Here is a 26,752-nt window from a genome sequence, read left to right as displayed (position 1 = left end):
TAGTATAATTGCTGATATTTCAAAACTCTAAATAGCTGCACATTTTAAATATTTGCAAGATCTGATAAAACTAATTTCCCCTTTGATTAGCTAATTTAAATGCTTTATATCTAAATAAAATAGGTGAAATTCTGTTCTCAGATTCACCAGTGTAAATCCATTGGAGTCAGTGGGGTTACACTGATGTATGTGAGAGGAGAATTAGGCTCAATATACAGTATTTGTATATAGATTGATAAAGGATGGACTGGAACTCTGCTGTACAATACTGAACCGAAATATCCTACTAGTGCAGTGCAATTGGATAAGATGCAAAAACAGGCATCCTGAGAAAGTCTTATTGAAGAATTTTTGCTTCAGAGGGTTTGTCTACATGATGTAGCAATGTCCACTAAAGGGGTGTGAATCTTAAAGAGCACCAACATGCTGTGTACTAACTGGCCTCTCTAGACCCTGGTAGCCCGCACTAAATGCTCCCTAGTGCATATTCCTGTAGTGCTGTTGAATCAGTAACTATGTTCCCTGCTGCGCGTTAACATTTAGTGTACACCAGCAGCAGGGGTGAAAGTAACTTAAAGGACTTAGCGGTACTCCAGAGTCCTTAGGAAGGGGTGGGGCCTCAACTGGAAGAGGCGTAGCCTCTACCGGAAGAGGAAGGACCTTTAAATTCCCTGGCACTTTAAATCACCATCGGAGGGGGCTGCCAGCTGCTGCCGCTACTCCCGGACCCTGGCCTCTGGCGGAGCTTTCAAGGGACCGGGGCTCCACTGCAGTAGTGGCAGCCGGGAGCCCCTGGCCCTTTAAATCACCGCCAGAGCTCCACTGCCACTACCCCAGAGCTCTAGCAGCGGGGCTTGAGTGGCGATTTAAAGGGCCCCAGAGGGTAGTGGCAGTGGGAGCCATGGGCACTTTAAATCACCACCTGAGCCCCGCTGTCAGAGCCCCGGCGTAGGAGCAGCAGCAGCTGGGGACTCCGGGGATGATTTAAAGGGCCCGGGGTGGTAGCTGCAGCAGATGCCCCAGGCCCTTTAAATCGCCGCCTGAGCCTCGCCACTGCTTCCCCAGGGGTCCAGAAGCAGGACTCGGGATGATTTAAAGGGTCCGGGACTCTGATAGCTGCTAACGCCCCGGGCTCTTTAAATCATTTCCGGAGACCTGAGGACGTGACGGCGGGGCTCCGGCGGCTACTTTAAGGGCCAGGGCAGTAGCGGCTGCCAGAGTCCCTGGCCCTTAAAATCGCCACCCAAGCCCTGCCGCCTCTTCTCCAGGGCTCCGGCAGCAGGGCTCTGGCGTCAATTTTAATTGCCGCCAGGGGAAGCAATCTGCCCCGGTACATCACACTGGCTCTTGCTGGTACACCATACCAGGGTGTACTGGCTTACTTTCACCTTTGACCAGCAGGGCCTACGTGGGCCAGTTAGTATGCAGCATGCAGTGTGCTTTAGAATTCACAACCCTCTAGCAGCATTATCAAGCTGTGTAGACAAACCCTGTGATAAATTAAGCTATTAAGATGTTAATTTCAAACACTGATTCTAGAAATTGCTCAAAACACAGAATGCTGTAGCATGTAAATTACCTATAAGCAGTATAAGCTACTGATTGTCAAAAAATAGTTCTGAAGCATACACTACCTCGTATGTTTTATTTGCTTTTTTATACATATGGTTCACAACAAAGTTATATTAAATAAAAACAATGACATTGGAAAGAAGATTTAGGCTGCCATCCAGCAAAGCACTTAACTTGCCTAATTTTATTCACCTGAATAATCCTTGTAGAAGGTGATGGGATTACCCAGGTGATTAAATTTAAGCCCATATTTAAATACTTTGCTGGACCAGGGACATAGTGGAAGAATACTGTGAGAAACAGGAAAAAACAAATGAAATAAAAACATTGCTCTGTCACATCAAACTCCAGTATAGAGCAGTGTGGAAGGGTTTTTAAAACATTAGTATTTGTGATAACATATAAAACTTGGAAATAAATTGATTAAATATTTATTGTGTGAATAAAGATGGACCTAAGTGAGAATTCAAAAATGTGAACACCTTCAAAATACAGTCATCTGCAGGTAGACTGAATATTGACAGGTACAGTATATATGGACCAAAACCAAATATTCACAAAACTCCCACAAAAATGGGCAGTGACTGTTTAATCCTTTTTAAAGTAGTACAGCTCTAATTCATTGTAATTGGAAGAGCAGGTGCTGAGATAGGTCTAGAGAAAACTTTGAGGCCCTAGTTTTCAGCTGCGCCTCCATCCAATCTCCATTTCTGCAGGTTTTTGGGCAGCTGTAGTGAACTGCACATATAAATATCAATCATTCACATCTAACTACCGGATTTGTGGGAGCAAAATTGCAACTGCAAAAATGAAGGCCATATCTAAAAATCTTGGTTTTAATATTTAATTTTTTCCCCAAACTGGAAAAGTGGAGAAAACACCAAAAGATATATATTATCAGTTATAAAGTAGCTCTCTACTCTTCTGATTTTACTAAGTGCTTTCATTGTACTACAAGGGCCTAATCCTAAATCAGGCCTCTTTTGGAGCCTAATCCTAAAATCATTGATTTAAATACCTTACTCAGGTAAATTCCTATCAAAGCCATGTAAATTATTTGGATTTCAATGGCAGTTTTGTTTGGGTAAAGACTTCAGAATTTGGCCCAAAGCAATGATGTTGTTTTATGGAAAATCCTTTAATATAAATAAAATATTCTAGGTGACTCTTTAAATGTTTTTGTCCTGATTCTGATCTCACTTAAACCACTATAATTCAGAATCAACTGAGTTAAAATCAATGAAGTTAAGTCAGTGTGAGATCAAAATCAGGCCACTGAGTAATAATAGTACTCAGAATACAGTGATGTTGAATAAAGTGAACACTCATTAGTTTTAGAATACATTGCACGTTACTCAACTGTTAGCCCTTTGGACTTAAATTCTGAATGCAGAATCTGTGACAAGCATCTCCCAAACTCTTCCAAGATCATTTGTTCTGCTAGACAAACAGAGCAAGTTTCTTTTTCTGCCTCTTCAGCTTGTGCCAGGAGACAAGCACATGTTGCTTCAACCACTTCCCAGGATATACATGTAGTAGGTTGCCTGTCAGGAAAAAAAAACCAATATAAAATATTTGAATAATAAACATTCAATATGCGAAAGACAAATTACACTCTACTAAACTTACTGAAACTGAAAATACATAGAACTGAGTCACAGTAGTTGCACTGTTTCTAGATAGCATATTCTTGTGGGACATCTTACTCCTCTACTTGTAACAGCTCTAGAAGCCAACAAGCAGCTTCTGAATCCTCCTCATTAATCATAGAGTCATAGAATATCAGGGTTGGAAGGGACCTCAGGAGGTCATCTAGTCCAACCCCCTGCTCAAAGCAGGACCAATTCCCAGCTAAATCATCTGTTCACACTAAGGGATAAGTGCATCCAAGTGTTGCACATGTAGTACAAGTTGGGAACGATGGTGCAATGAATTTCTTTCCTCTTTTGTAAGAAACAGTCAGATTCCCATCTTTGCAGTCAAGGAAGATGGTTTACCATTTAAGAGGCCTAGTCAGACACCATGGTATATGTTGCAGGAAGCAACACACATTAGCTGGAAACATATTCTGCTAATTTTTAAGGAAAAGGCAGTGAGTGTCCCCTCCTGGCACACTGAGCCATCTCGCTTCAAGTCAACAGGATGACTCTTGTAACCACCATATGGTTGCCATCATTCCACTCCCCCTGCAGCATGACTCAAGCAAGTAATGGCAGCACCTAGTATTAACTAATGAATTAACCAACCTCACAAGTATATGCACAAACAGCAAGCCTACAAAAACTATTTAAATTAATCAAAATAAGTCACCAGTCAGTTTTTAAAACAGAATTAATAATACAATTAAAAAAAATTATATATGAAGGTTAAAAAACAAAAAGCAGTGGTTGAGGCAGTGAAAAATTCATCTTGCCTAGAAACTTCTAGGCCTGATGCAAAGTCAATTGAAGTCAATGGAGAGACTCCTATAGATTTCAGTGGGCTTTGGATCCTTATTAATTTTTATTATGTTTATTAGGATGGTCCTTAGGATGGGCCCTATTGGGCTGGGGACTGTTAAGAGTAGCAGACAGTTCCTGCTCCACATAGCTTACAATCTATATGGGCAGGACAAACAACAGGTTGAGGGGAGAGGGGTATAATATACAAGCAGGATGAACAATGTGATCACCTGCAAACATTCTGTAAATGCCATTTTAAAAAAATTCTTTGGCTACGATTTTGTTAAAAGGGGATTAGCTAAATCGAAAGATAAATGAAGGGAGAAGGGATGCTGAAAGCGAATGGGACAGGGGAGGAGAGAAGGGGGGGCAGGATCAGGCCCTCAATCATTACAAAATAATTGCAGTTCGGTAAGCAGCTGTAATATTTATAAACTCTAAGCTATGCATACTGTATTCCTAAATGGTTTGTCTTAAATGATCTTTCTAATCCTATCAATCCAAAATTAATGTGTGGATCTACAGATATCTGTTATAAAAACCATTAGTCAATATTAGTCACTATTTTTTAGATAACCCTTGTTAGTGACGGGCACTTCAGAAAAATCTAAAATAGCTGGACAGATAGATGGACTTGATTTTGTTAATGCCAAATATTCACCTGTCTCTTCTAGATTTTGATAACATTTCAAATGTAGATGTTGAAACAAGGATGTTTTCTTCATTATTTCTAATCTCCGTGTAGTTGGGCATGTTCATTAGTGTTTTTCGATCTGGGCTTTCTTCATAATTTTTGCAGCCAATGCATTTGCAAATAGAGGAACACATAATTTTTGCCTGGAAAACAACAAACACCAAAATCAAAAATTGCTAAACATATATGAGTATCCATTGGAGCCGTGCTACCACAGACTCACCCTGGCTGTTCCAGTCCTGGAGACTCCCAGGGGGAGACTAGAGAAAAGTCAATAGAGCAAGGGGCTATTATCAGCTTTTCCAAGTATTCTCTCTGGGGCTACAGAGGGGAATTATTGGAATGTGTATGCCTCCAACCCTGCACACGGCCCACCCACTCCTTCCCTCTAACCTGCCTGGTCTCCTTCAGCTCCTCTAGCATGGACTCCAGACATGTGGAGGACTTTGCTGGATCAGATGGGAGGGCAATATCACAGAAGCAACTGAGCCACCATTCCACATGGACAGGAAAAATCTGCACTTGGGTCCTGATCCAAAAGTCCAATAAAGCCAATGGGAAACTTTCCTCTGTCTTCAAATACTTTTGGATCAGGTGTGGGGCAAGCCACTTAAGGAGCCACACAAAACTGAGAACTAGTGGAGCAAAGTTGTGCTTTGCTCCTCGCAACACAGCCTTTCCCCATCCCCTACACTGGAGCAAGGAGCGCAGTTGGCATAGGAGCTGGCTGAGAGCTCCTCCACCCCCATGGGGAAATTCTTAGCTGGTGAGCCAGATCAGGGAAAAGAATCTGTCCCCTTAAGTTGAATACGATTTAGAATGAACAATCTGAGGGGGAGGGAGAAAAATATTTATTTTTAGTGTCTAATATTATTTATGCAGAAACAGCTGGATCAGAACACATCCATTTCTATTAAGAACATGATTAATGCTAGGAAAGTTCACTTGACTAACCTCAAAGCACTCACAATAATTCTTAAGGCACCCTGAGCGCTTGCAATTACATCCTTTGTTGTGGCGAGGTTTAATATCCCCCAGTTTCCCTTTCCCAATCTTTGGTAGGAAAGCTTCTGGGTTTCTATCAAGACAAGCCTAGAACAAAAAGCATTGGCATGTGAGACATTCACAGAAATTTTCTTTATGTGAAATACAATATCAACTGTGCCTATGAAAGAAAAAGAACTTATCTGTAATTCGTATTCTCTAGGGTCTGTGCAATAGACCCACACTTCTGAGTCTGGATATCTAGTGCAAAGTAAGTGGGAATTCTTATAACTCAAAATTCTGAGCTGACAGGGCTCCACCAAGGATACCACGTGCTCTCTCTTATGGTAAACTCTAGTGACTCCTACTCTCTCCGGCTCACTTAGGGATTAGTCTGATACACAACACATTATTCTTAAACAATGTTAATACAACTTGGCTCAATCACGAAATGCTAAAGCTCACTCTCTGTGCAAACTGAAGCCACTGTCACCAGAAATATAACAGTCCATGTGAGAAACTTCAAGTCACTGGTATTTATCTGAGGAGGTTTTATCAGATTTATAAATATCATATGAAGGGCCTGATCTAAAGCCCTTTTGTTGAAGACAATGGGAGTCTTTCAGTTGACTTCAATGGGTTTTCAATCAGGCCTTAAGATTTCATGACACTAAGGACTTCTAAAAGGCAGGCTTTAAACGTAACAAGCCCCTCATGAATCTGAGGAAAAGGGACAGCAGAGAAACTGGTCTGACTTCAGCATGGTGATACACAAAACTGAAACAGGAACCAACTGTACTCTCCCAAATATACTCTCCAAGATGCAATCTGAAGTAGCAAGGATGACTTCAGGCACCTGCTTGGAGAGTCCAAATCTCTCCAGCTTTACCACCCAAAGTGCCATGCTGACACAGAAAGAAGTCCAAGGGTATGATGCAATGAAGTGTCATGGCTTTGTGTGATCAGATGTGACAAAACTCTCAGTCTGATGAGATCAGCATCAGCTACTACCACTATTCACAGTGCTTAGAACCATATTGGGGAATTCCTGACAGTTGCACTCTAGGAGCACAGACCAAGTAATACAGAGTTATTACAAAGCACCTACCTTTGGAGAAAGTTTTTTTATTGTGTTATAAATTTTACAAAAATTAGCTAGATAATATAATTCCGTAGTAACAGCTGAGACAGATATACTATATTGCTTCTTGCATAGCAATTAGCCCTCTATTTTTCACTCTTTTATTCCATTCAAAGGTTAATCAACGGTTCCATATATGGAGGTAACCTTCCTTCCAAGAGAGCAGGTTCAACGTGACTGCCATTAAAGAGGCTTTACATTACTGCATGAGTCATACATAAAGAGTAACAAAAGGGCCCTGCGAGATGCCTACCCCTCTCAGCTGTTGAGGTCTGTCAGACTGGATAGCAACTTGGATATCAGTTTCTTCTGTTTGATTTTTGAGACATTACACATTTTTTCTTCCAAGTGAAAACCTTTTCTTAAATTAAATTCTGATATGCTTCACTTCCTTCCAATTTTTTTGAGGACATACATCACAGTTCAGCTAAAATAGTACTGATTATGGTCCAAAAGGATCAAAAGTCCTATGAAGTGAATGAAAATTCTTAACTGCAATGACTTTTTTTTATTTAAAAACAATATACAGACTATACTCCACTTATTCTATCTAGGTTTTAAATCAGATTATTTTTAAATTACAGACTTTTTGAAGCCAAACGAAAAACAAACAAAAACACTTGTATATTTTTTCCTGTCTGAACTAGATAAATATTGTTCTTTTATTACCTTAATAGCTTTAAACCGCTCAGATTCATGAAGTGGGTTGTTGTAACAATTATTACAGTTGCAGTTGTTGCAAAAATCACCATTGGCAAAGCAGTCACAATATCTGTGATTAACAAAGCAAATATATATAAAAATTAACTATTTTTCATCATTCTCCTGTTTCAAGAAAGAATTTCTGGTAACCAAACAAGAAACATATACATCTCACATATACACTATATCTGATGCTTACTTCTCTCTCACACATTTTATAATCTATGCCAAAAACATAATGACATAATGAAATTGTACCAGCATCTGTATCTCTCTCTATATATATACAGTACACACATGGAGAGGAGTGAGCCTCAAGTATACAGAGGTTGATACAATTTCATAATAGTTTTGCCACATATTATAATCAATATTATTTAGTTTCAAGTTTTATTCTTCAAAACTCTGGACCACATGTAGTCATGTACACCTCTGGGCTAGATCCACAGGCGGTGTAAACAGGCCTAGCTACAATGACCACAATGGGGTTACACTAATTTACACCCACTAAGGCAGGGTTTCTCAAACAGGGGTCGCCACTTGTGTAGAGAAAGCCCCTGGCAGGCCGGGCTGGTGAGTTTACCTGCTCCATCCGCAGGACCGGCCGATTGCAACTTCCACTGGACGCAGATCGCTGCTCTGGGCCAATGGGAGCTGCTGGAAGTGGCAGCCAGTAAGTCCCTCGGCCCATGCCACTTCCAGCAGCTCCCATTGGCCCGGAGCAGCGATCCGCATCCAGTGGGAGCTGCATTGGCCGGATCTGTGGATGGGGCAGGTAAACACACCAGCCCGGCCCACCAGGGGCTTTCCCTATACAAGCAGCGACCCCTGTTTGAGAAACCCTGCACTAAGGATCTGACCCTCTCTGGTTTTAACACAACATACTAGTTGTGTATATTGGGACATGCATGTATTCTATTTCATGTTTTCTAAGCTTTGCCTTTTCCAAAATAAACTTAGCTCATATTTCATGATAAATGCTAGTTGGTTAGTTACTTACAATTTCAAACACTGAGATTTGGTACAGTTACACGGTTTTTTAGACTTTGTATCCCATGAACTAAGAGGCAATCTATAAAGATTAAAAAAGAATAAAAGATATTAGATGATATTTTAATGTAAAAACTTATGAAAATTAATTATGATTATTTTTCCCCAAACCACAAATACTGACATTTTAGCATCAGGTATCAATATTATTTAAAGATTATTTGCAAATACAGCATAATTAAGAAAGATTCATTAGCTATAGAATTATATGGTGAATTCCCCATAGTTAGATTTAGAGTCATCAGCATATAGATTAACTTTTAAAACTTACACATTTTATTCTTTCAAGTCCCCAAAGTCAAAATAACTGACTCCAAGTGATGCCTAGCATGCACTATGCTTGTAACATCACATGAACTATGGAGTCTGCTGGAACATACAGCAGGCCTATGGGACGGGTTAGGAGATGTCAGAAAAACAATTTTTTTTAAAGCATATTATGTAGGTTTTCTCAGCTTTTTTTAATCTAGCATGAAATAAAGGAATGTCAAATTCTTGAAATATTTCAGAGTTGAAAGAAAGGAAAGAAACCCAAATGTCACTGGGCCTATGGAAAGGTGATGGGGAGAGAGGAGAATCTGGTTTTTATTGAAGTTTTCAGCTGAGGTTTTACTGAAGAGTTAGAGTATGGGATAAATCTGCAGCACTACAGAGAGTTTTGCACAGAATTTGGAGTGCAGAAGGGAGAAGATATATGTATTGATCCAAAAAAATCCTAAACTAAAACAAGGTTTGTTTCATGGCTTTTGTAATGGGAAATCATGCCTCACCTATGAGAATTCTTTGAGGGGGTCAACAAATATACGAACAAAGGTGCTCCAGTGGATATAGCATACTTGGACTTTCAGAAAGCCTTTGACACGGTTCCTCACCAAAGGCTCTTAAGTAAAGTAAGCCATGTGGGATAAGAGGGAAGGTCCTCTCATGGATCAGTAACTGGTTAAAAGACAGGAAACAAAGGATAGGAATTAATGGTCAGTTTTAAGAATGAAGAGAGGTAAATAGTGGTCACCAAGGGATCTGTACTGGATCCAGTGTTGTTCAACATATTCATAAATGATCTGGAAAAAGTGGTAATTTTGCAGATGATACAAAATTACTCAAGATACTTACGTCCAAAGCAGACTGTCAAAAGTTATAAAGGGATCTCATAAAACTGGATGACTGGGCATCAAAATGGCAGATGAAATTCAATATTGATGAATGCAAAGTAATCCACATTAGAAAACAAAAGCCCAACTGTACATGCAAAATGATAAGTTCTAAATTAGCTGTTACCACTCAAGAAAGAGAGCTTGGAGTCTTTGTGGATAGTTCTCTGAAAACATTCACTCAATGTGCAGCAGCAGTCAAAAAAGAACAGAATGCTGGGAATCAATGGGACCAATACAGCACTGGAGCGTATGACAAACTGTGGTTGAATTTAAGTGCTCTAAACATTGCAGCACAGAGGAAGCCATCATTTGCAGGTTGCAGCTGTGCTGCCCTGTCCCTTTAATTGTTTGAACATCCCCCCCACCCCCGCCCCAGTGCAAAGACTCACCTTTGTGTTAGTTTCAGTTTTCCTGCTGAACAATAAACCTACCATCACAGCAGTCACCTGTGCTTTTATCAACTCCCTCTGTGTCTACCTCCTTCTGTGCTGGGTTCAAATACAACATATCAGTGATGAGGAATTTTTATCTCGTGGGTATCTAGTGCTCCCTTTGCCTGAAGAAGACAATCATCATCACCATTATCATCATCAGGAAAAAAGTTCATCTAGACTCAGAGGCACAAAGTGACAAACTGCTGCTTTTTGCTGCTGGGACTATGACAGCCAGCTAGCTAGAGAGGGAGAAGTAGGCAAATAAAATTGAACAACAGATAAAGGGTTCTGCAATTACTGCTGGACTTGTGCAAACAAAGCAGTGAGGGAGAAGCAAGCAGAGAGGGAGCCCAAGCACAACCACAGGAAGAATTCTGCATTCTGCAGTGTAGACACAGCCAGAAGAGGCAGATTAAGTGCAGCTCGTGTATAGTAAAATGGAAAAAAAAGTTTCACTGTGGGAAAGAAGACCTTCAGGAAATGTGAAGTCCAACAGGAGAGCAGAGAAATGGCAACTCTTGTGGGCAATGTTAGTGAGTTTGATGAAAACCAGAAATCATGGGTAGTGTACCTTGAACATTTTGAGCAATTTCTTGCTTGCAACTCCATTTCAGACATGCAAAGTGTTTCAGTCTTGCTGACAGTGATGGGCTCAAAGGCATAGGGACTGCTGTGTGACCTACTGTCTCCAACTGTGCCCTGAACTGCCATGTCTGCCACAATTTCTGCAACAATGCAGGAACATTTTTTCCTACCCTGCTGACGAAGAAGAATAATATTGGTTCCATCAGTGACATCAGGGAAGTGGAGATTCGGAAGCACAATTTGTTGCTGTTCTCAAGATGTTGTCAGAACACTGTCAGTTCCAACAAACATTAAGTGATGCCCTACATGACCAGTTTGTCTATGGATTATGCAATGAACAGATCTGGAAAAAGTTACTGACTGTATCAGCCCTTACACATTCAAGAAGGCTGTTGAGATAGCAATTGTCATGGAGACTGCAGAGAACAATTTGCTGAAATTTAATGTGAATCAAGAAGTTCCCCTCCTGCATTGGTGAGACAGAGGACCACGGGAACTTAAAGAACTTCTGTGTAGCTGTTATGCATAAACCACGTGTGCTGAGAAGGAATGCTGGGCATGTCAGCTTATCTTGAGGAAGTGCAAAAAGAAAGGACACATTGCTGTGATCTGTCACAAAGTTCAATTACCAGCAACACAGAGTAGCCATACATCTAAGAAGACACCTGTGGAGACTGAACCTAAGAAAGGATGGAAGTTGGGAATTCATCATATGGAAATAGACAAGAGTTCTAGTGACACTGATCAAGACCTAGCACTACATCTGTTATCAGAAGCTGGAGTAAGAAATGCTATCTTGGTGACATTCTTGATCAAGGGAGTTTCTTCAAGAATGCAGCTTGATACTGGAGCTGCTATCTCACTGAGTTCTGCATCTATCTATCACCAGACGTTGCCACAAGTTCCTCTGGAACAGTGGTTCTCAACCAGAGCTCCGGGGCCCCCTGGGGGATCATAAGCAGGTTTCAGGGGATCTGCCAAAAAAAACCAGAGAGCAGGGCTGGCATTAGATTCGCTCGGGTCTGCGGCTGAAGCTGAAGCCTGAGCCCCACTGCCTGGATTGAAGCTGAAACCCGAGTAATTTACTTTTGCAAGGCCCACTGTGGTGTGGAGCAATTGCCCTGTTTGCTACGCCATAATGCCAGACCTAGCTTTCAATCTACTGGATATGCAGAAAAACAACTGTTGTGGCACAGGTGAGCCATGGAGATTTTATAGCATGAAAGAAAAAGGCTGAGAACCCCTGCTCTGGAAGACACCTCCATGGTTTTGAAGACTTAAGGGTACGTCTACACTGCACGATTATTTCGAATTAGCTTAAACCGATATTACAAAACAGATCTAATAAAATCGGTTTAGCGCGTCCACAGTGGGATCCCAAAATCGATTGTTTGCGTCCATGGTCCAAAGCTACCATCGATTTCAGGAGCGGTGCACTGTGGGTAGCTGTTCCTCAGCTAAATCCAATAGTTTCCAACTTCACGGTTGGAGAGCACAGTGCCTGATGGGGCAGAAAACACTGCCCCCCGGGTGGTGCTGGGTACAGCCTCAGCCCTTCCCTTGTGAAGGCAGCAGACAACCCTTTTGGGACCTTTTTTGGCGGGAAGTGCATTGAGCAAACGCCATAGCAACAGCAATCTTTCCACTTTTTTTTCTTCACGTGGTGGTGGGGGGAAATAAACTGAGGAGCTGTTCCCTGAACCACGCCAAAGACACTGTGTTTTGAACTGACACGACACTACAGACAATGGAGCTCGCCAAGAATGCAAAAATTTCAGAGACATGCTGTGGACTGTGGATAGCGGAGTCCTCAGTACCCCCTCCGCTCCTTCATAGGTCCATTTGAGTCTCTGGATCCGTTACGCTGCACACAGCGCTGTGTATCCTGGAGTTTTTTACAAACGCTTTGGCATTTCGTGTTCTGTAACTGGAGCTGGATACAACAGATTTGTCTCCCCATACAGCGATCAGGAACCTAGACCTCCCGTACCGGTATAGCTGGGTCTTTTTTTTCGATTCAAACTGCAATCGCCAGCCGTGCTGATCAGAGCTCCACGCTGGGCAAGCAGGAAATGTAATCAAAAGTTCGCGGGCTTTTCCTGTTTACCTGCCCGCTGCCATCCGAGTTCAAGATTGCTGTCCAGAGCGGTCAGTGCTGCACTCTGGAGGCCGCCGCGAGCCAATAACGTCGATTTCCCTCCACATGAACCCTAAAGCCGAGTTATCAATCAATCGAATTTAGCAGCTACTCTGACTTCCTCGTTTGGCGAGGAGTATCCGAATCGATTTAAGGAGCCGTTTAACTCGATATTAATGACGACGTCGTGTGAACGGATACAGCGTTAAATCGGTATATCGGCCATTAAACCGATTTAAAGTCGCAGTGTAGACCTGGCCTTATACTGGAGAAAAGTTAGTCCCCAAAGGGATACTCCAGGTGAAAGTTCACCTTCATGGACAATCAGTTGTTTTACCCTTGTACGTGATTGAAGGAAAGAATCCACCATTCTCAGGCAGATCTTGAATTGAGAAGCTCAAGGTGAATTGGATTAAGATCAAGATGATAACAAAAGCACCGTGAAATCAAGAAACACTGGGCAGACACTCCAAAGTTTTGAAAAAGAAGTTGGACAGATTAGCAACATGTCAGTGAAGCTCACTGTTAAGTCTTTACAGTGTTTCATGTTAGCCACATAAATGACAATGTACATCGATTAGGGACATTTTTTAAAGTAGAGTGGGGAAATGTGATGCCTGTCCCTTTAAAGGTTGGAGCACTCCACCTTCCCCAGTGTAAAGCCTTACTTTCCTGTTAGTTTCAGTTTTGCTGAAGAAGAGAGGGGAAATGACATATTAAGAACAGTGTCAGTGCTTGAAGTGAACTCTCCAAAATGACAAGAAATATTACAATGGTCCTCTGTGTATATATATCTTCCTACTGTATTTTCCACTGCATGCATCCGATGAAGTGGGGTTTAGCCCATGAAAGCTTATGCCCAAATAAATGTGTTAGTCTCTAAGGTGCCACAAATATTCCCCGTTCTTTTTGCTGATATAGACTAACATGGCTACCACTCTGAAACAAAATAGCTTGATACTGAAATTAGTAGAAAATTAAAGGTTTTGTGCTTCTTACCCAACTAAAGTCATTTTTGTTGGCCCTTGAAGATTTACTTCTGATTGGAATGTGGCACTGCTAGCTACTGATTGTAAAGATCCATTCTCAAGCTGTTCAAAATAATAAGCAAAAATTCTGTTTGTGCTAAGTTTTAATAAAGACAAATCATGTCTGTGACTATGAGAATGAGACAGAGAACAGTCGACTGGTTTAATCAGGCAAAAGTTACTAATAAAACTAATGGAGGCATAGATCTTGGGAAAATATGTAATCACATTCTTTAGAAAGATTTGATATGCCAGGACTCTTTTCCTCATTATTACAGAGAATTAGCAGTAAGTTTCATTTATGCTGTTCAGCACTGGCACAATATTTTCATGCTGCTGTCTAGTCTGGGTCCAATCTCTTTTTAATTCCGGCAGTCAGTAGCCGCCCGGCCACTGTCACTCACTCCATTGAATTTGAATGTAATAAACCCTTTGACTGGCCCCGGAGCATGTGAAATTTCAAAAGAGAAACAACGGTTAGGACCTTTTTGGAGAGGATCAGGAAAGAAAGGGTGGGGTTATGTTGGGAGGTTATACAGATGGAAGGAGAAAACAGGGAACTGTTGGGAAGAAGAGGGTGGGAAGGAATGTAGAAATAGAGGATACAGAAAGATATGGAAAACAAAACTGCAAATTTTTTTACACCACATTTCCAACGTGTCTCACCCCTGACCTGCAGACACCATCTTTATGGATAAGAGAAGACTTCAGGCACCTTGCTCCATTCAGTGCCTAGGGTTTCTCTTCTTTCTTTTTTGATATAGACACTTATCCACTAGGAATTTGCCTGAGCCACAAATTCATCTGACACATTTCATTTAAATTAATATCATTCAAATCATATGTCATCAAGTAATAACTCCCAGTTACTATTGATTTGAACTCTATTTGTACTGACAGACTAGAAATCCAGGGCTTTCTGTCTTCTTATTAGGAACGACCTGAATACTTATAAAGCATAATAGCAATCAAGCCCTAACGAGGGTGAGTAGAGAAGAGGGAAATCCTACTGAAGTACAACAGAGGATGCTTGCCAGACTGCTTACAATGGCAGAAAAAATTAATACCCAGCATATGTATTATACATTGGGTTGTGATTGTTCCACTTCAAAATCTGACATTTTAAACAAACACTCACACATGCACACAGAAGGCAAAAGTGAATTTTAATTCCAAAACCATTTCATATTTTACATATGGTGGGAATTTCTTCCAATTATGGCTCAATCCCCCAAGGTGCTGACCACCTTCAACTCTGACAGATTTGAATGGGAGTTGAAGGGTAATTGGCACCTTACAAGAGTGAATTTTCGGGCTGCTATTCTTCGCTCATGTTCTCTCTTCAAAGCTTCTGGATGAAGAGTATCCGCCTTTCCAGGCAAAAATCAGGCAGTTGTGATTTTTCATTTACAAACAGAAACGAATCTCTAATGCCTTGTCTATATGGTGCCACAGACTGGACTACAGGTATGTGATTTGTAGAGCACACTAAACAGTTGCTGACTACTCTGTGTAAACTCTGCTGACATGAACTAAAAGGTACCTAGTTCACATTGATGTAGTCCTGTTTCAGACAGGACTATGTTAACTCAGAGTAGATAACTTTTAGATCATGAAAGCCAGAAGGGTCGTCACAGAGTAGTTAGAGTGGAACACTTCAAAAAGCACTACAAATCACACACCGATAGTCCAGATTGTGGCACTGTGTAGACAACATCTGAAACAGTTTCCAATCATAAAAGCTCATATATGAACACCAAATTGAAGATCTTGATACTGTAATAATTACATTCTTGCTAAAAGGTATGTTCTTAACACTGGGTTCACCTTCATTCTTCCAAAAATGAAATCGAAATCACAGGCCTCTATATATCTAAGATTATTGTACACTGGATGCAGACCTAGCCAAGCGTAATACAATAACATGTACATAACAGCTAGATACTCTGATTTAACGGGTCTTTACAGAATGTACAATGTGTTGGTTACTTCCCTAAGTCGAATGAATATCCCATTTTATGAATAAATGAGAAGCCTTAAGAAAAGAAATGACAATATATTTATTTATTTATTTATTTATTTTTTTAAAGGCTTCCTCACCTGTTGTTCATTGAGATCCACTTTACCTGGAATTGGCAAAAATTGTCCCAGCAGAGCTGTCATAGGGTTAGGCACATCTGATAAGAAAATGTTTATATGAAGTTCATTGGATTGCTCATAGGTCATAAAATTATGCACACGCATAAGTGTTTTCAGGATCAAAGCCTAAACTTGTGGGAACAGGTGTGCCATTTAGCATCTTTAAGCATTTCTTTTATTAAAAATAAAAAAGACATTTACTGAGTTTATCTTTCATTTCCACTTCTTTGTCACAAATTAGCTTGGAACCAAACCCATGCTTCCCCTACAATAAATATTGTTAATGGAGGACCCAGACGATCTCTCTCCAGAAACATTTCTTTTAAATTTGCAAAAGGGTTGCATTTTGGAATTAAATATTAAACAATTGCACACAGCCATCAAAGGCCATCACCAGTTTGTCAACAAGTTGACCATTGGAGGCCTTTACTCTTTGACCTTAAATGCATCAGAGTATGTTTAAAAATACTCCAAATGCTAATTTTATAGCCTAAAATACCTTTACAAATAAGCAACTGACAGAAACTTTCATTGTATTTATTTCAGATTCTTATTTTACAACTTTGAAGGTCAAAAGAATGCACTTGGAGCAGAAGTATTTGCCTGTGAACAAGAAATTACTGCTAGAAAAATAAGGAGGAGGCCATAGCCCTGGCGGGGGGCGGGGGTGTTCTTTACATAGGTCCTGATTCAGCAATTCACTCAAGCACATGCTTAACTTGAAGTACGTGAACAGTCCCACTCACTTTAATTCATATTAATCCCCCACACCAGTTTGGGGGGGAAAAAAGGATTAGGCTCTATGAGATTGACAAGATGAATCTTGCTATCTGAAATTAATTTATAGATGCCTTCTTGCAGATGTTGTAGGAAAAAATGGAGCTCAGAAAAAAGCTCAAATTGGAAACTTTTGGGGTCCATCACCCTGGGACTTTAATGGACTTAATTTCTGGTTCTTCTAATACTGGGCCTCCCAATGCCCTCTGTTCTATACTATGATGGTGAGTGAAATGGAAGAAAGTCTGGTCAAATGGGAGATAAAGACATATGGTAGTTCTCTGATATGGTTTCATCCTCCTCTCCTCTGGAGATATTGTGACTGTAATAGAATTTGGAATTTTAATCTAAATATTTTCCTCATTTTGGATCTTTCAGATTTATCCTTGGTAAAGACTTTGGTTTTTTTACACTATAACAAATATGTTGGGCACCTGCAGAATCTACTGAAGTCAATCAGGGTTGGAAATGCTCTGCACCTTGTGAAATTGAGCCTGTTAGTTATGTTTTTACAGTGCCTAACCTAACGAGACTCTGATCTCAGATTGGTGTCCATTGGCACTACTGCAATACAAACAACAGATAATAATAAAAACAACATGGAAGGAGACAATGGTAAGATGTCTCTTAAGAAAGTCATGCTGCTGAGGAAAGAGAAGCTTACTAAAATGTTACCATTAAATTACATGTACATACAGCACTGCTGTTGTAGATGAAAATGTACTAAATCACTAAAAATCTTAATGCTAAATCCATGCCCCTTCAGCTGTTTTTAATTTTTGGAGAAAGAGTAATATTTGCTGGCAAGCTTGTGTAAATGCAAGTGGGTGTCATCCTTGAGAATGCACGTGTCTTGGACAAGTTGTTTCCTACTGAATGTAATCTGCTTATTAACATCATATGACCAACTCACTAATTTCAGCACATCTGTTGTAGCAATCTTGTGGTCTTTTTGTGAAGTACCTAGCAGACACTGTAAAATAATAAATAGTAATTGGTGGTAACCACATTAGTCCTGGCTCATCTCAGCACCAATGTTGCTTAGAAACACAAACACACAGATACACATTAATGATTTGTGGCATAATGTCTGACGTGTTATTTTACATTTTCATTTTCTTTGTACCTGACTGAAGATAATTATCTTGGTTTTGATACTGGGGAACCAGATGAACTGTTTTCAGTTCTCTTGTGCCAGAACTGTTTATACAGAGTATTTGAGTGCCTCCTTTCAACTGGCAGATCACCTGAAATACACCATCAATGATTAGTTTTCATCTAAGGATAGTAATTCTAGGAACATAGATACAAAGGTTGTCATAAGAATATCCATCTGTCTAATTGCAGAGTGCCATTGAACAGCTGTGCTGCTGCTCCTCATCTCAGGTGGGAAGGATTCATAACTTTCTAGACTCCCCAACCATGGAACTCTCCAGGACACGTTCCAATTACTAGTGCTGTGTTCTATGTTTAGGATTTGGCCCTCAAGACAGAAATATGGCTCTGCAATGGTGTTTCATTTTGTTCACTCAACTATAACTATAGAGCAAGCATCTCTTTTTGGTTGTAGCCAACTCCACAGCTTGCTTTATTTCTAGTGTTATATAGTAAATATAGACAAAATACAGTGTAATTAAATATAAGCTCCTAGATCATGAGTTCTCTAGAACAGGGACTGCCTTTGCATTACTTGTCTGTATAGCACAGGCATAGTGGTGCCCTGACTGGGACCTCTAGACTGCTATATTACAAACAAATAAACAAATAAATATAATTTCATTCAATGTGTACTGTTGCTGTCAGTTTCAGGCAGTAATTACCACTGGACTGGAATCTTTTCTTTGTGAACTGCTGGGGTCCTCCATTATATTTTGTGCAGTTAGTAACTTGCAGCTGGTTTCGCCTGCATTTGAATTCTGAAAAACTGCTTCCTTTTGGTTATTAGCCATATTACTAGCAATTGCCTCTTTTACCTCCGCCTGAAAAAATAAATAGTTTCACATCTTAAAAGGAATACTTTAAATGCTACCCTAAATTGCAGTGCCAATAGGACTGGAAATGAAAATTTATAGCTGCATAAACAATACATTTTAAAGCAAAAACTGTATTCAAACCTAATTTGGAGAATAGCTAGTTCTAACTGTCATATCTTAGGCTGAATGATTTTCATTTAATATTCAAATGAAAATACTTCTAAAGAATAACAATGGGTAATGCACAAAGACATATTCTACAGTAACAAAGACATTCCCTCCCTTCCTATACTGTCAATCATCAACTCAGTTCCATGCTGCCCTGAAGAAGCTAAGAGACTGCTTTAGCAAGTAATGTGAAACACATGAATTAGTCATAAAATACACAACTTGAGCTCTATGGTCCCAAGGGATTTAATTTAATTAACAACTGAGCAATGACACCAGGACTGGGACCTACCAGTTTAAGCAGCATTCCCATACTATGACATTTGTCACAGGGGTCAGTGACTAAACCTTGGTGGTACTCTTCTTCAAATGGGAATTGCCGCGCTTTTACTCATTAGCAACACTATCCACCATAAAGCATTTGTCAAGCTGGTACATGGAAGGACTGTAGTACCCACTGCATAATGATCAAACCTCTGAATAAATCCATGACTCATTTAAGCACACACTAAAGCACTCATCAGGAACCCCAGCACACCTTGTCCATGACAGTGTTCTAGGGATGTCTAGCAAAAAGTTCTCCAACCTGGAATTTCTTTGTTTTTATGGTTTGTCCTTTATAAACCTAGGAAATTACATTTAAAAAACCCAGACGCAGTAAGAGAATGTTAGGGTTGCAAAGTGAAGCACTCCAACAGTAGGAATTGCCAGTGTTATAGTTGTACCTCAGCCTTAACTCTGCCCTTTTGTATGCATGCAACATAATACAGGCTCAGATGCTAAGTGACAGCTGATGGGTTTTTGGCACAGCTCAGGATGAGATATATGCAAAGGTATCTATAAGCCACTTTTGTATTCGCTGACTGTACAGCGATGACTGGCCACAGTCCATGTGACTGCCTTAGGCAGAGGGGTAGCACAGAAGCTACTACACCATCCAAGATCCCCCTGGGCTGGGGAAATCCTTTGTGAGGTAGGCAAGGCAGCCGCAGTGCATTACATTATCAAATAAAATGCATCTGCAGGACTAGTGTCTCTTTTGGGCCCTGATTTAGCAAAGTACTTACGCATGTGCACAGCCTCACTGGGTACGTCCATGTTGCCTGCAGATTGCCCACAGAAGCAAGTCTCTCAGTCCAGGATGAGACACTTGGGGCTTCTGCTAGTGATCTAAAAGAACTGTGCAGACAGTGCTTTGACGTTAAAGCTTGGGTTGGAACTCAGGCTCTGAAGCCTACCCCCTTCCCTAGGCTTCAGAGCCCGAGCTCCATCCCGAACCATGATATCTACACAGCCTACTTTCAGCACAGTAGTGCAAGCTCCACAAACCTGAGTCTGTCAACCCAGACATACCCATCCTCTTCAATGACAGCCGCTGGTCCTCAGCACTTTTGAAAATCAGCCACTTACTTAGGTGCCTAGCAGCCTGATCCAGAACCCACTGAAGTCAATCAGAGTCTTTCCATTGACTTCAGTGGGTTTTAGGTTAGCCCCTAAATGAGGATTTAGGAGACTAACTTTACAGCCAAGATTTTCATAAATGGATGTCTAATGTTCTCTTTTTTCTTTTGTATGTGGTATATGTAGGACTGTATTTGAAAAAACATTTTACCCTTTGGCAGTTTATGTGATTCCCGTTTTCAATTTCTACAATATTTTGCCTGCAAGATCAAAAACAAAGAACAAAAACTTTCAGAAAAATAACAACAACATCCTAAATTCATACTTACAAGTTCATCATAGACAGGAACACTAGTCTGAGGTAAAGTGCTGGTATCACTGCAAGGTTCTGTCACACAAAATGGAAGGGTTTTTTTAACAAACAAAGACAATGGCAAACATTAGATCTTTTATACTATAGGTCTGAGGAAAAAAGTATGGCTATCACAGGATTGCATAGGACATTGACAAAAATTAAAACAAGCACTCTGAAAGTGCAGCTAGGCTGGCATAAAAATATTGAATATTCTCCACTAACAGACTTCCTGTCAGGAATGTTGGGAAATACGACCCCAGTATTGAGCCAGCTTGATATTTCTCAACAGCTGTGAAAAATTATACATTTTTCAGTGATGTTATATGAATAAAGGCTAATGAATGTGCACCTTGCCACGGGAGGGATTCTAATACTCGATCACATGACAAATGGCTATGAGATACCTCATATATTAGAAGAAACAACTGGAGAACATGCTTTGTGGTCTGGCATCTATATGAGAGTAGCTTTGTCTTTTTGACACTGACTCAGGCTAGGACTGATACAGAGCAGCACAATCGCAGCAGGAGCTCCAAAAGGCAACATTCTTAAGGGTGCACAATTCCTCCAAGAGGTTCCAGTCATGCATACTGTAGGGAGCACACCCCCGGCGTCACTGCTTAGGAAGATGCAGCATGATCCCTTCTGCATATCTGTCCAGCTCTGTATATCTGCCTTTAATCCTGTCTCTTCCCTCACCCCTTTGGGATGGCTAGTAACCAAAGAATACTGTTGCACACAGGAAGTGCAACTGTGCATGGCTCCTATGCAATGGTGTAAGGCTCCTTTTGCCCACCCCACCCCGTTTCCTTCCCTTGTACACCTGTGTATGGACAGGGCACAAAGTAGCCATTACTGAGCCCATGAGAAGAGAGCTCACTCCTACCTACTTGAACCTGAGCAATATATTTTCAAAGGACCAGGGAGAAAATGATCCTTTAATTGAACTTTATATCTTAACTTTTCAAGATAACCAGTGAGCTACGACAATTTTTTCAAACACATACTCTATCAAACTTCTTCAGCTTCCTTATGGACATCAAAGTAAAAAGAGGTACATGGATAGAAACAATACTGCCTAGAAATTAAAAACAATTTCCTTTCAACTTCCATGATGTAAAGCCCACATTATCACACAGCAAGATCAAAGGTCACAAAGCAAACGTGCAATCAGAAATCAGAGCACTGGGGAACAATTCAGAGGATTGGTGATGGTATATCATACTTCTTACCTTTCAGTAACTGGTTCAAATTTGGGCCCTTGTGAGTAATGACCAAAAATCATTCCCATTTAATAGTTGTTCAGTGGCTTATGTCAAATAAGTTTGTGATTGCAGTCTTGTTTCGAATGTGTAAGCATCCACATTACAAATCCCCAATTACAAGTGGCACTCATTGCTGGCAAACTCAGCAGAGAGGTCAAGATCTAAAACAATCTGAAGACTGATAATCTCCCTCTCCCTAACTAGAGCAGCAGCTCCTCCTAAATTGGGGCTGAGGCACACTGGTAGGGGAATGCAGAGAAACTTGCACTGCTGTAACTGCTGCATGGATAAGGTTAAGATTTTGTCATGGTTATTTTTAGTAAAAGTCAAGGACAGGTCATGGGCAATAAACAAAAATTCACGGAAGCCGTGACCCATCTGTGACTTTTGCTGCTGCGGCTCCATGGTTTCCCCTACCACCAGGGTGACTGGGAGCAGTGGGGTTCCCTGTCTGCCTGTGGCAGCTGGAAGCTGCAGGGGGGGTTCCCCTCCAACCACAGTGGCTGGGAGCTGAAGGGTGTCCATATTTCCCAAAGAGAAAACTGGACACCCTTAGCCGCTCGCCAAAGGCGCCCCCTACCCACCCTCCCACACGAGGCTGGAACCCTGAGGGCCCTCTCAGGAGGCTGTTGCCTGTCACTGGAACCTTGCAGGGGGCCCCTGGGGCTGAGACAGAGAATGTCATGGAAGTCTCTGGAAATCATGGACCTCCATGACATAAACATAGCCTTAAGCATGATAAATAGAAGACTTCCATCTCCAATCTCATCACACTTTAATGAGTGCTAACAAAAAATTCACTTAGAGGAGAAAAACTAACTAGAAATCTGAACAGTCATGCACACACAGGCACAAAGAGAATCTTCTATATACAGGGACAGTCAATCATTTATACTGTTAGTTGTAGATGGGAGAAGACCAAATTAAAAAAAAATCAAAATCACAGTAGAGGACTTCTCCAAACACTTACCATCGGAGCTACCTGGCAAGGCTTGTGACTGTACACAATTATTAAGCATTCCTTTGAATTGGTCATAACAAATACAATTATTCCCACCAGTAACTGGATCTAGTAGCGGTCTGAATACCTAGAGAAAGAAAATATGTTTTCTTTCATTCATTTCTTTAACTTCAACACACTTATAGAAGAATTTAACTATTTGATTTCAATTATGAAAAATCATTGCCATTTAGTTCAAAGTTTAAGAGAAGGTTGCTCAGCTTGTGCAGTAACTGAGGTTCTTTGAGATGTGTGTCCCTGTGGGTGCTCCACTTCAGGTGTCGGTGCGTCCCGGTGCCATTGATGGGAGATTTTCAGAAACAGTGTCTGGTCGGGGTATGTGTTCGCAGTAGCAGTCACGCAGTGCTGCTGATGCCTCATCTAGTATGCTCACATCCCGACCCCTTCAATTCCTTCTCTACCGTGGAGTGTTTAGCTCATACTCCGAATTAGAGGGGAGGAGGGTGGGTAGTGGAGCACCCACAGGGAGACACACATCTCAAAGAACCTAGGTTACTGCACAAGGTGAAAAGCGACAAAGAGTCCTGTTGCACCTTTTAGACTAACAGATGTATTAGAGTATAAGCTTTCATGTGTGAATACCCACTTCATCAGATGAATGTGCACAAGGGAGTAACCTTCTCTTCTTCTTTGAGTGCTGTCCCTGTGGGTGCTCCACTTCAGGTGAACGTAGAGCAGTGCCCTCATAAGGATGGAAAGGACTTTGGAATTCAGTTTGGTGCTGAGGCTAGTACAGTGAGGCCTAGTCTTGTGTCTGAGCTTGAACTGAGAGTAATTGAGTAGTGATTTGTGAATATGTGTTAAGAGGCCCAGGCGGCTGCCCTGCAGATGTCTAGAATGTGCACACTGTTAGGAATGCTTTGGATGTAGATAAAGCTCTTCTTGAGTGGGTTCTGTGCCTGGAGGGGCTTCAGTGTTGCGCAGTGAATAAGCACATATGGATACAGCTGGATATGCATTTCGATAATCTTTGCATAGCTATGGCAGAGCCCTCTGATCGTTCTGTTGTTGACACAAAAAGTGAAAAGTCAAGGTGATTTTTGGAAGCGCTTTGATCCAAATAGATAAAATGCTAAGCGCGTGTCCAATGTGTGCAGGATCGCCTCTTGAGCGTTAGTGTGTGGTTTTGTATGAAAAGTAGTTAAGTGAACCAGTTGGTTCAGATGGAACTAGGATGATATTTTGGGCATAAACTTAGGATGTGTACTAAGTGTCACTTTATCCTTGAAGAATATTGTGTATTGCGGGTGAGCCATGAGAGCCCCTATTTCGCTGACTCTTCACACTGATATAATGGTGATCAGGAATGCCACTTTCATAGATAAGTGAAGTAATGAGCATGTGGCTAACGGTTCGAATGGGGCTCTGGTTAGACTTCTGAGCACCAGATTTAAGTCCCATACTGGCATGGGTTCTCAGATATCTAGGTACATGTTTTGTATGCCTGCAAGAAATTGCTTAGTAATCAGGTGAGCGAATATTGAAGTCCTGTCTACCTGATGATGGAAGGCTATGATGGCAGCAAGATGAACTCTATGTGAGCTCACAGCAAGCCCTGAGTTCTTTAGGGATAATAAATATTGCAGGATTAGTGGAAGTGGTGCCTTGCTTGCAGATATTTGTTTATTCTGGCACCACAGGAAGAATCTTTTCCATTTCTGGAGGTAAGTAGTACGTGTGTTGTGATTCCTGCTGTTTATTAACACTTGTTTTACATGTTCTGAGCAGGTTAGTTCGTCGTGGTGGAGCCATGAAGGAGCCATGCCTTCAGGTGAAGTTTCTCTGGGTCTGGATGGAGGACTTGACTATCGTCCTGAGAGAGAAAAGATTCCATAGGCCAGGGAGAGTGAACAGCGTGCAGACCACCACAGGTGTCTATCACAAGCCTTTCTCCCAAATCTGGACCTTAGCGTCCAAAATCTGGGCGCTTAGCATGAACCTCCAAGCTTAATTACCAGCTTGGATCTTATCTCCCTGCCACCAGACAGGAATTACAGCGCCTGCCTCGCTCTGGTCCCCCAACTTTCCCTGGAGGGACCCCAAGACCCAGAAGCTCTGAGTCTTACCGGCAGGGAAATACTCCACTTCCCTTCCCCCTCCCTCTCCCACCCAGACTTTCATCTCTGGGCTAACCTGAGAGTATTGATGCAATCTCTTTACATCACAATACCAAGAAGCCTATCTCCTCTATTCCACAAAGAGACAAACCCCAAATACAAGGAAACAGAAATGATTCGATCTCTCTTTCCCCCTCCCACAAATTCCTGGTGCTGCAGAGTCTTATCCTCCGTAGATCTAACACACAAAGAAATTCCCTCCCCTGTTCTTACCCCAGGACGATAAAGAAACTCAACAAGTCTTAAAAAGAACTTATATAAAAAAAAGAAAGAAAAAAGACATCAAAATTTCTCTGTATCAAGATAAATAGACAGGAGCATTCTGTGAAAGAAAAAAAATGAAATAAACAGTCTGATCAAAAAGAATCCATTTGAACATTCCACAAGCACCACATGTAATACACCAAAACAACATAAAAGCTAATTGTTTTTTAGCTGTACGTACAATTTGGAAACAGAAGGATTAGAAAGATGAGAAAGAAACCTTCTCATTAGCTGAGAGAGAGACAAAAGACACAGACCCAAGACAAGAAGACCACAAATTCCTCCTAGCTTTTAAAACATCCAGTTTCCTGATTGGTCCTCTTGTCAGGTGTTTGGTTCCCTTTGTTAACCCTTTACAGGTAAAAGAAACATTAACCCTTAGCTATCTATTTATGACAGTGTCAGGTAAGGGAACCATGTCCGTCTGGGCCATGTAGGTACTATGAATATTATTTTGGTCCTGTCGGTTTATATTTTGTGTATTACTCTGGAGATTAGAGGTTATTAGTGGGAATGTGTACAGGAGGGGAGCGTTCCATTTGATAAGAAAAGCGTTCCCTAGAGATCGTGCCCCTAGCCCTGCTCGTGAGCTAAACTTTGGGCATTTCTTGTTTACTGATGTAGCGAACAGGTCTATGTGTGGGGATCCCCATATGTAAAATATGTGTTGTGTTATTTCGTCATTCAGTTCCCATTTGTGCTCTTGAGAAAACTGTCTGCTTAATGTGTCCGCCATCATGTTCAGTTGACCTGGGAGATATGCTGTTGTAATAGTGATGTTGCAGGTCCAAAGTTTAGAACCAGTCACCTTCTTCCAGCGCAGGGATGATAGAGTTTAGTGTGACCATTTTGAATTTGTGGGTACGGACAAATTTATTGAGTTTTCTGAGATCTAGTATGAATTGCCAACATCCGTTTTTCTTTTTAGAGTCAGGAACTAACGGAAATAAAATCCCTGCCCTCTGTGCTGTGTTAGAACTTGTTCCATGGCCCCCAGTTGTAGAAGATGATGTACTTCTTGTCTCAATAGCTGCTTGTGAGAAGGATCCCTGAAGAGGAACGGGGAAGAGGGGGCCGGTAGGTGGGATAGAGGTAAAGGAGATGGTATAACCTGTTCAAATGATCTCTAAAACCCAATGGTCCATGGTAACAGAGGTCCACGGATGGTACAATGGTCGAAGCCAATGACCAATGTTTTGGATTGTTTGTTCCATTGGCATTAATGGTTGGGGGAGATTGGTCAGACCCTTGACCAACATTTTAAAATTGTGTCCTGTTTGGTGGTGCTTGGGACGTCGCAGCCTGAAATTGAGTAAGGCAATATCTCTGTGGTTTGTGCCTTTGTCTTTG

General features: G+C 41.2%; 1 protein-coding gene across 1 annotated transcript in view; it reads right to left on the bottom strand.

Moving 5' to 3' along the window:
- Positions 1-1,627: 1,627 nt before the first annotated feature.
- Positions 1,628-26,752, bottom strand: part of TESMIN (testis expressed metallothionein like protein) — a 35,575-nt gene continuing 10,450 nt past the window's right edge. Inside the window, exons 2-12 of the mRNA XM_032801570.2 lie at positions 22,971-23,088; positions 20,710-20,768; positions 18,659-18,817; positions 17,965-18,085; positions 16,023-16,099; positions 13,894-13,985; positions 8,535-8,606; positions 7,502-7,604; positions 5,662-5,799; positions 4,675-4,850; positions 1,628-3,116 (exon numbers count right to left, since the gene is read on the bottom strand). Of these exons, the coding sequence (XP_032657461.2) occupies positions 2,924-3,116; positions 4,675-4,850; positions 5,662-5,799; positions 7,502-7,604; positions 8,535-8,606; positions 13,894-13,985; positions 16,023-16,099; positions 17,965-18,085; positions 18,659-18,817; positions 20,710-20,768; positions 22,971-23,088 (1,308 nt within the window). The 3' untranslated portion in view covers positions 1,628-2,923. The remainder of the gene's footprint in view (positions 3,117-4,674; positions 4,851-5,661; positions 5,800-7,501; positions 7,605-8,534; positions 8,607-13,893; positions 13,986-16,022; positions 16,100-17,964; positions 18,086-18,658; positions 18,818-20,709; positions 20,769-22,970; positions 23,089-26,752) is intronic.

Source organism: Chelonoidis abingdonii, chromosome 4, assembly GCF_003597395.2.
Source record: "Chelonoidis abingdonii isolate Lonesome George chromosome 4, CheloAbing_2.0, whole genome shotgun sequence".
NCBI lineage: Eukaryota > Metazoa > Chordata > Testudines > Testudinidae > Chelonoidis > Chelonoidis abingdonii.
The sequence above is the reverse complement of the archived record's forward strand: the minus strand, read 5'-3'. Positions and strand labels throughout refer to the sequence as shown.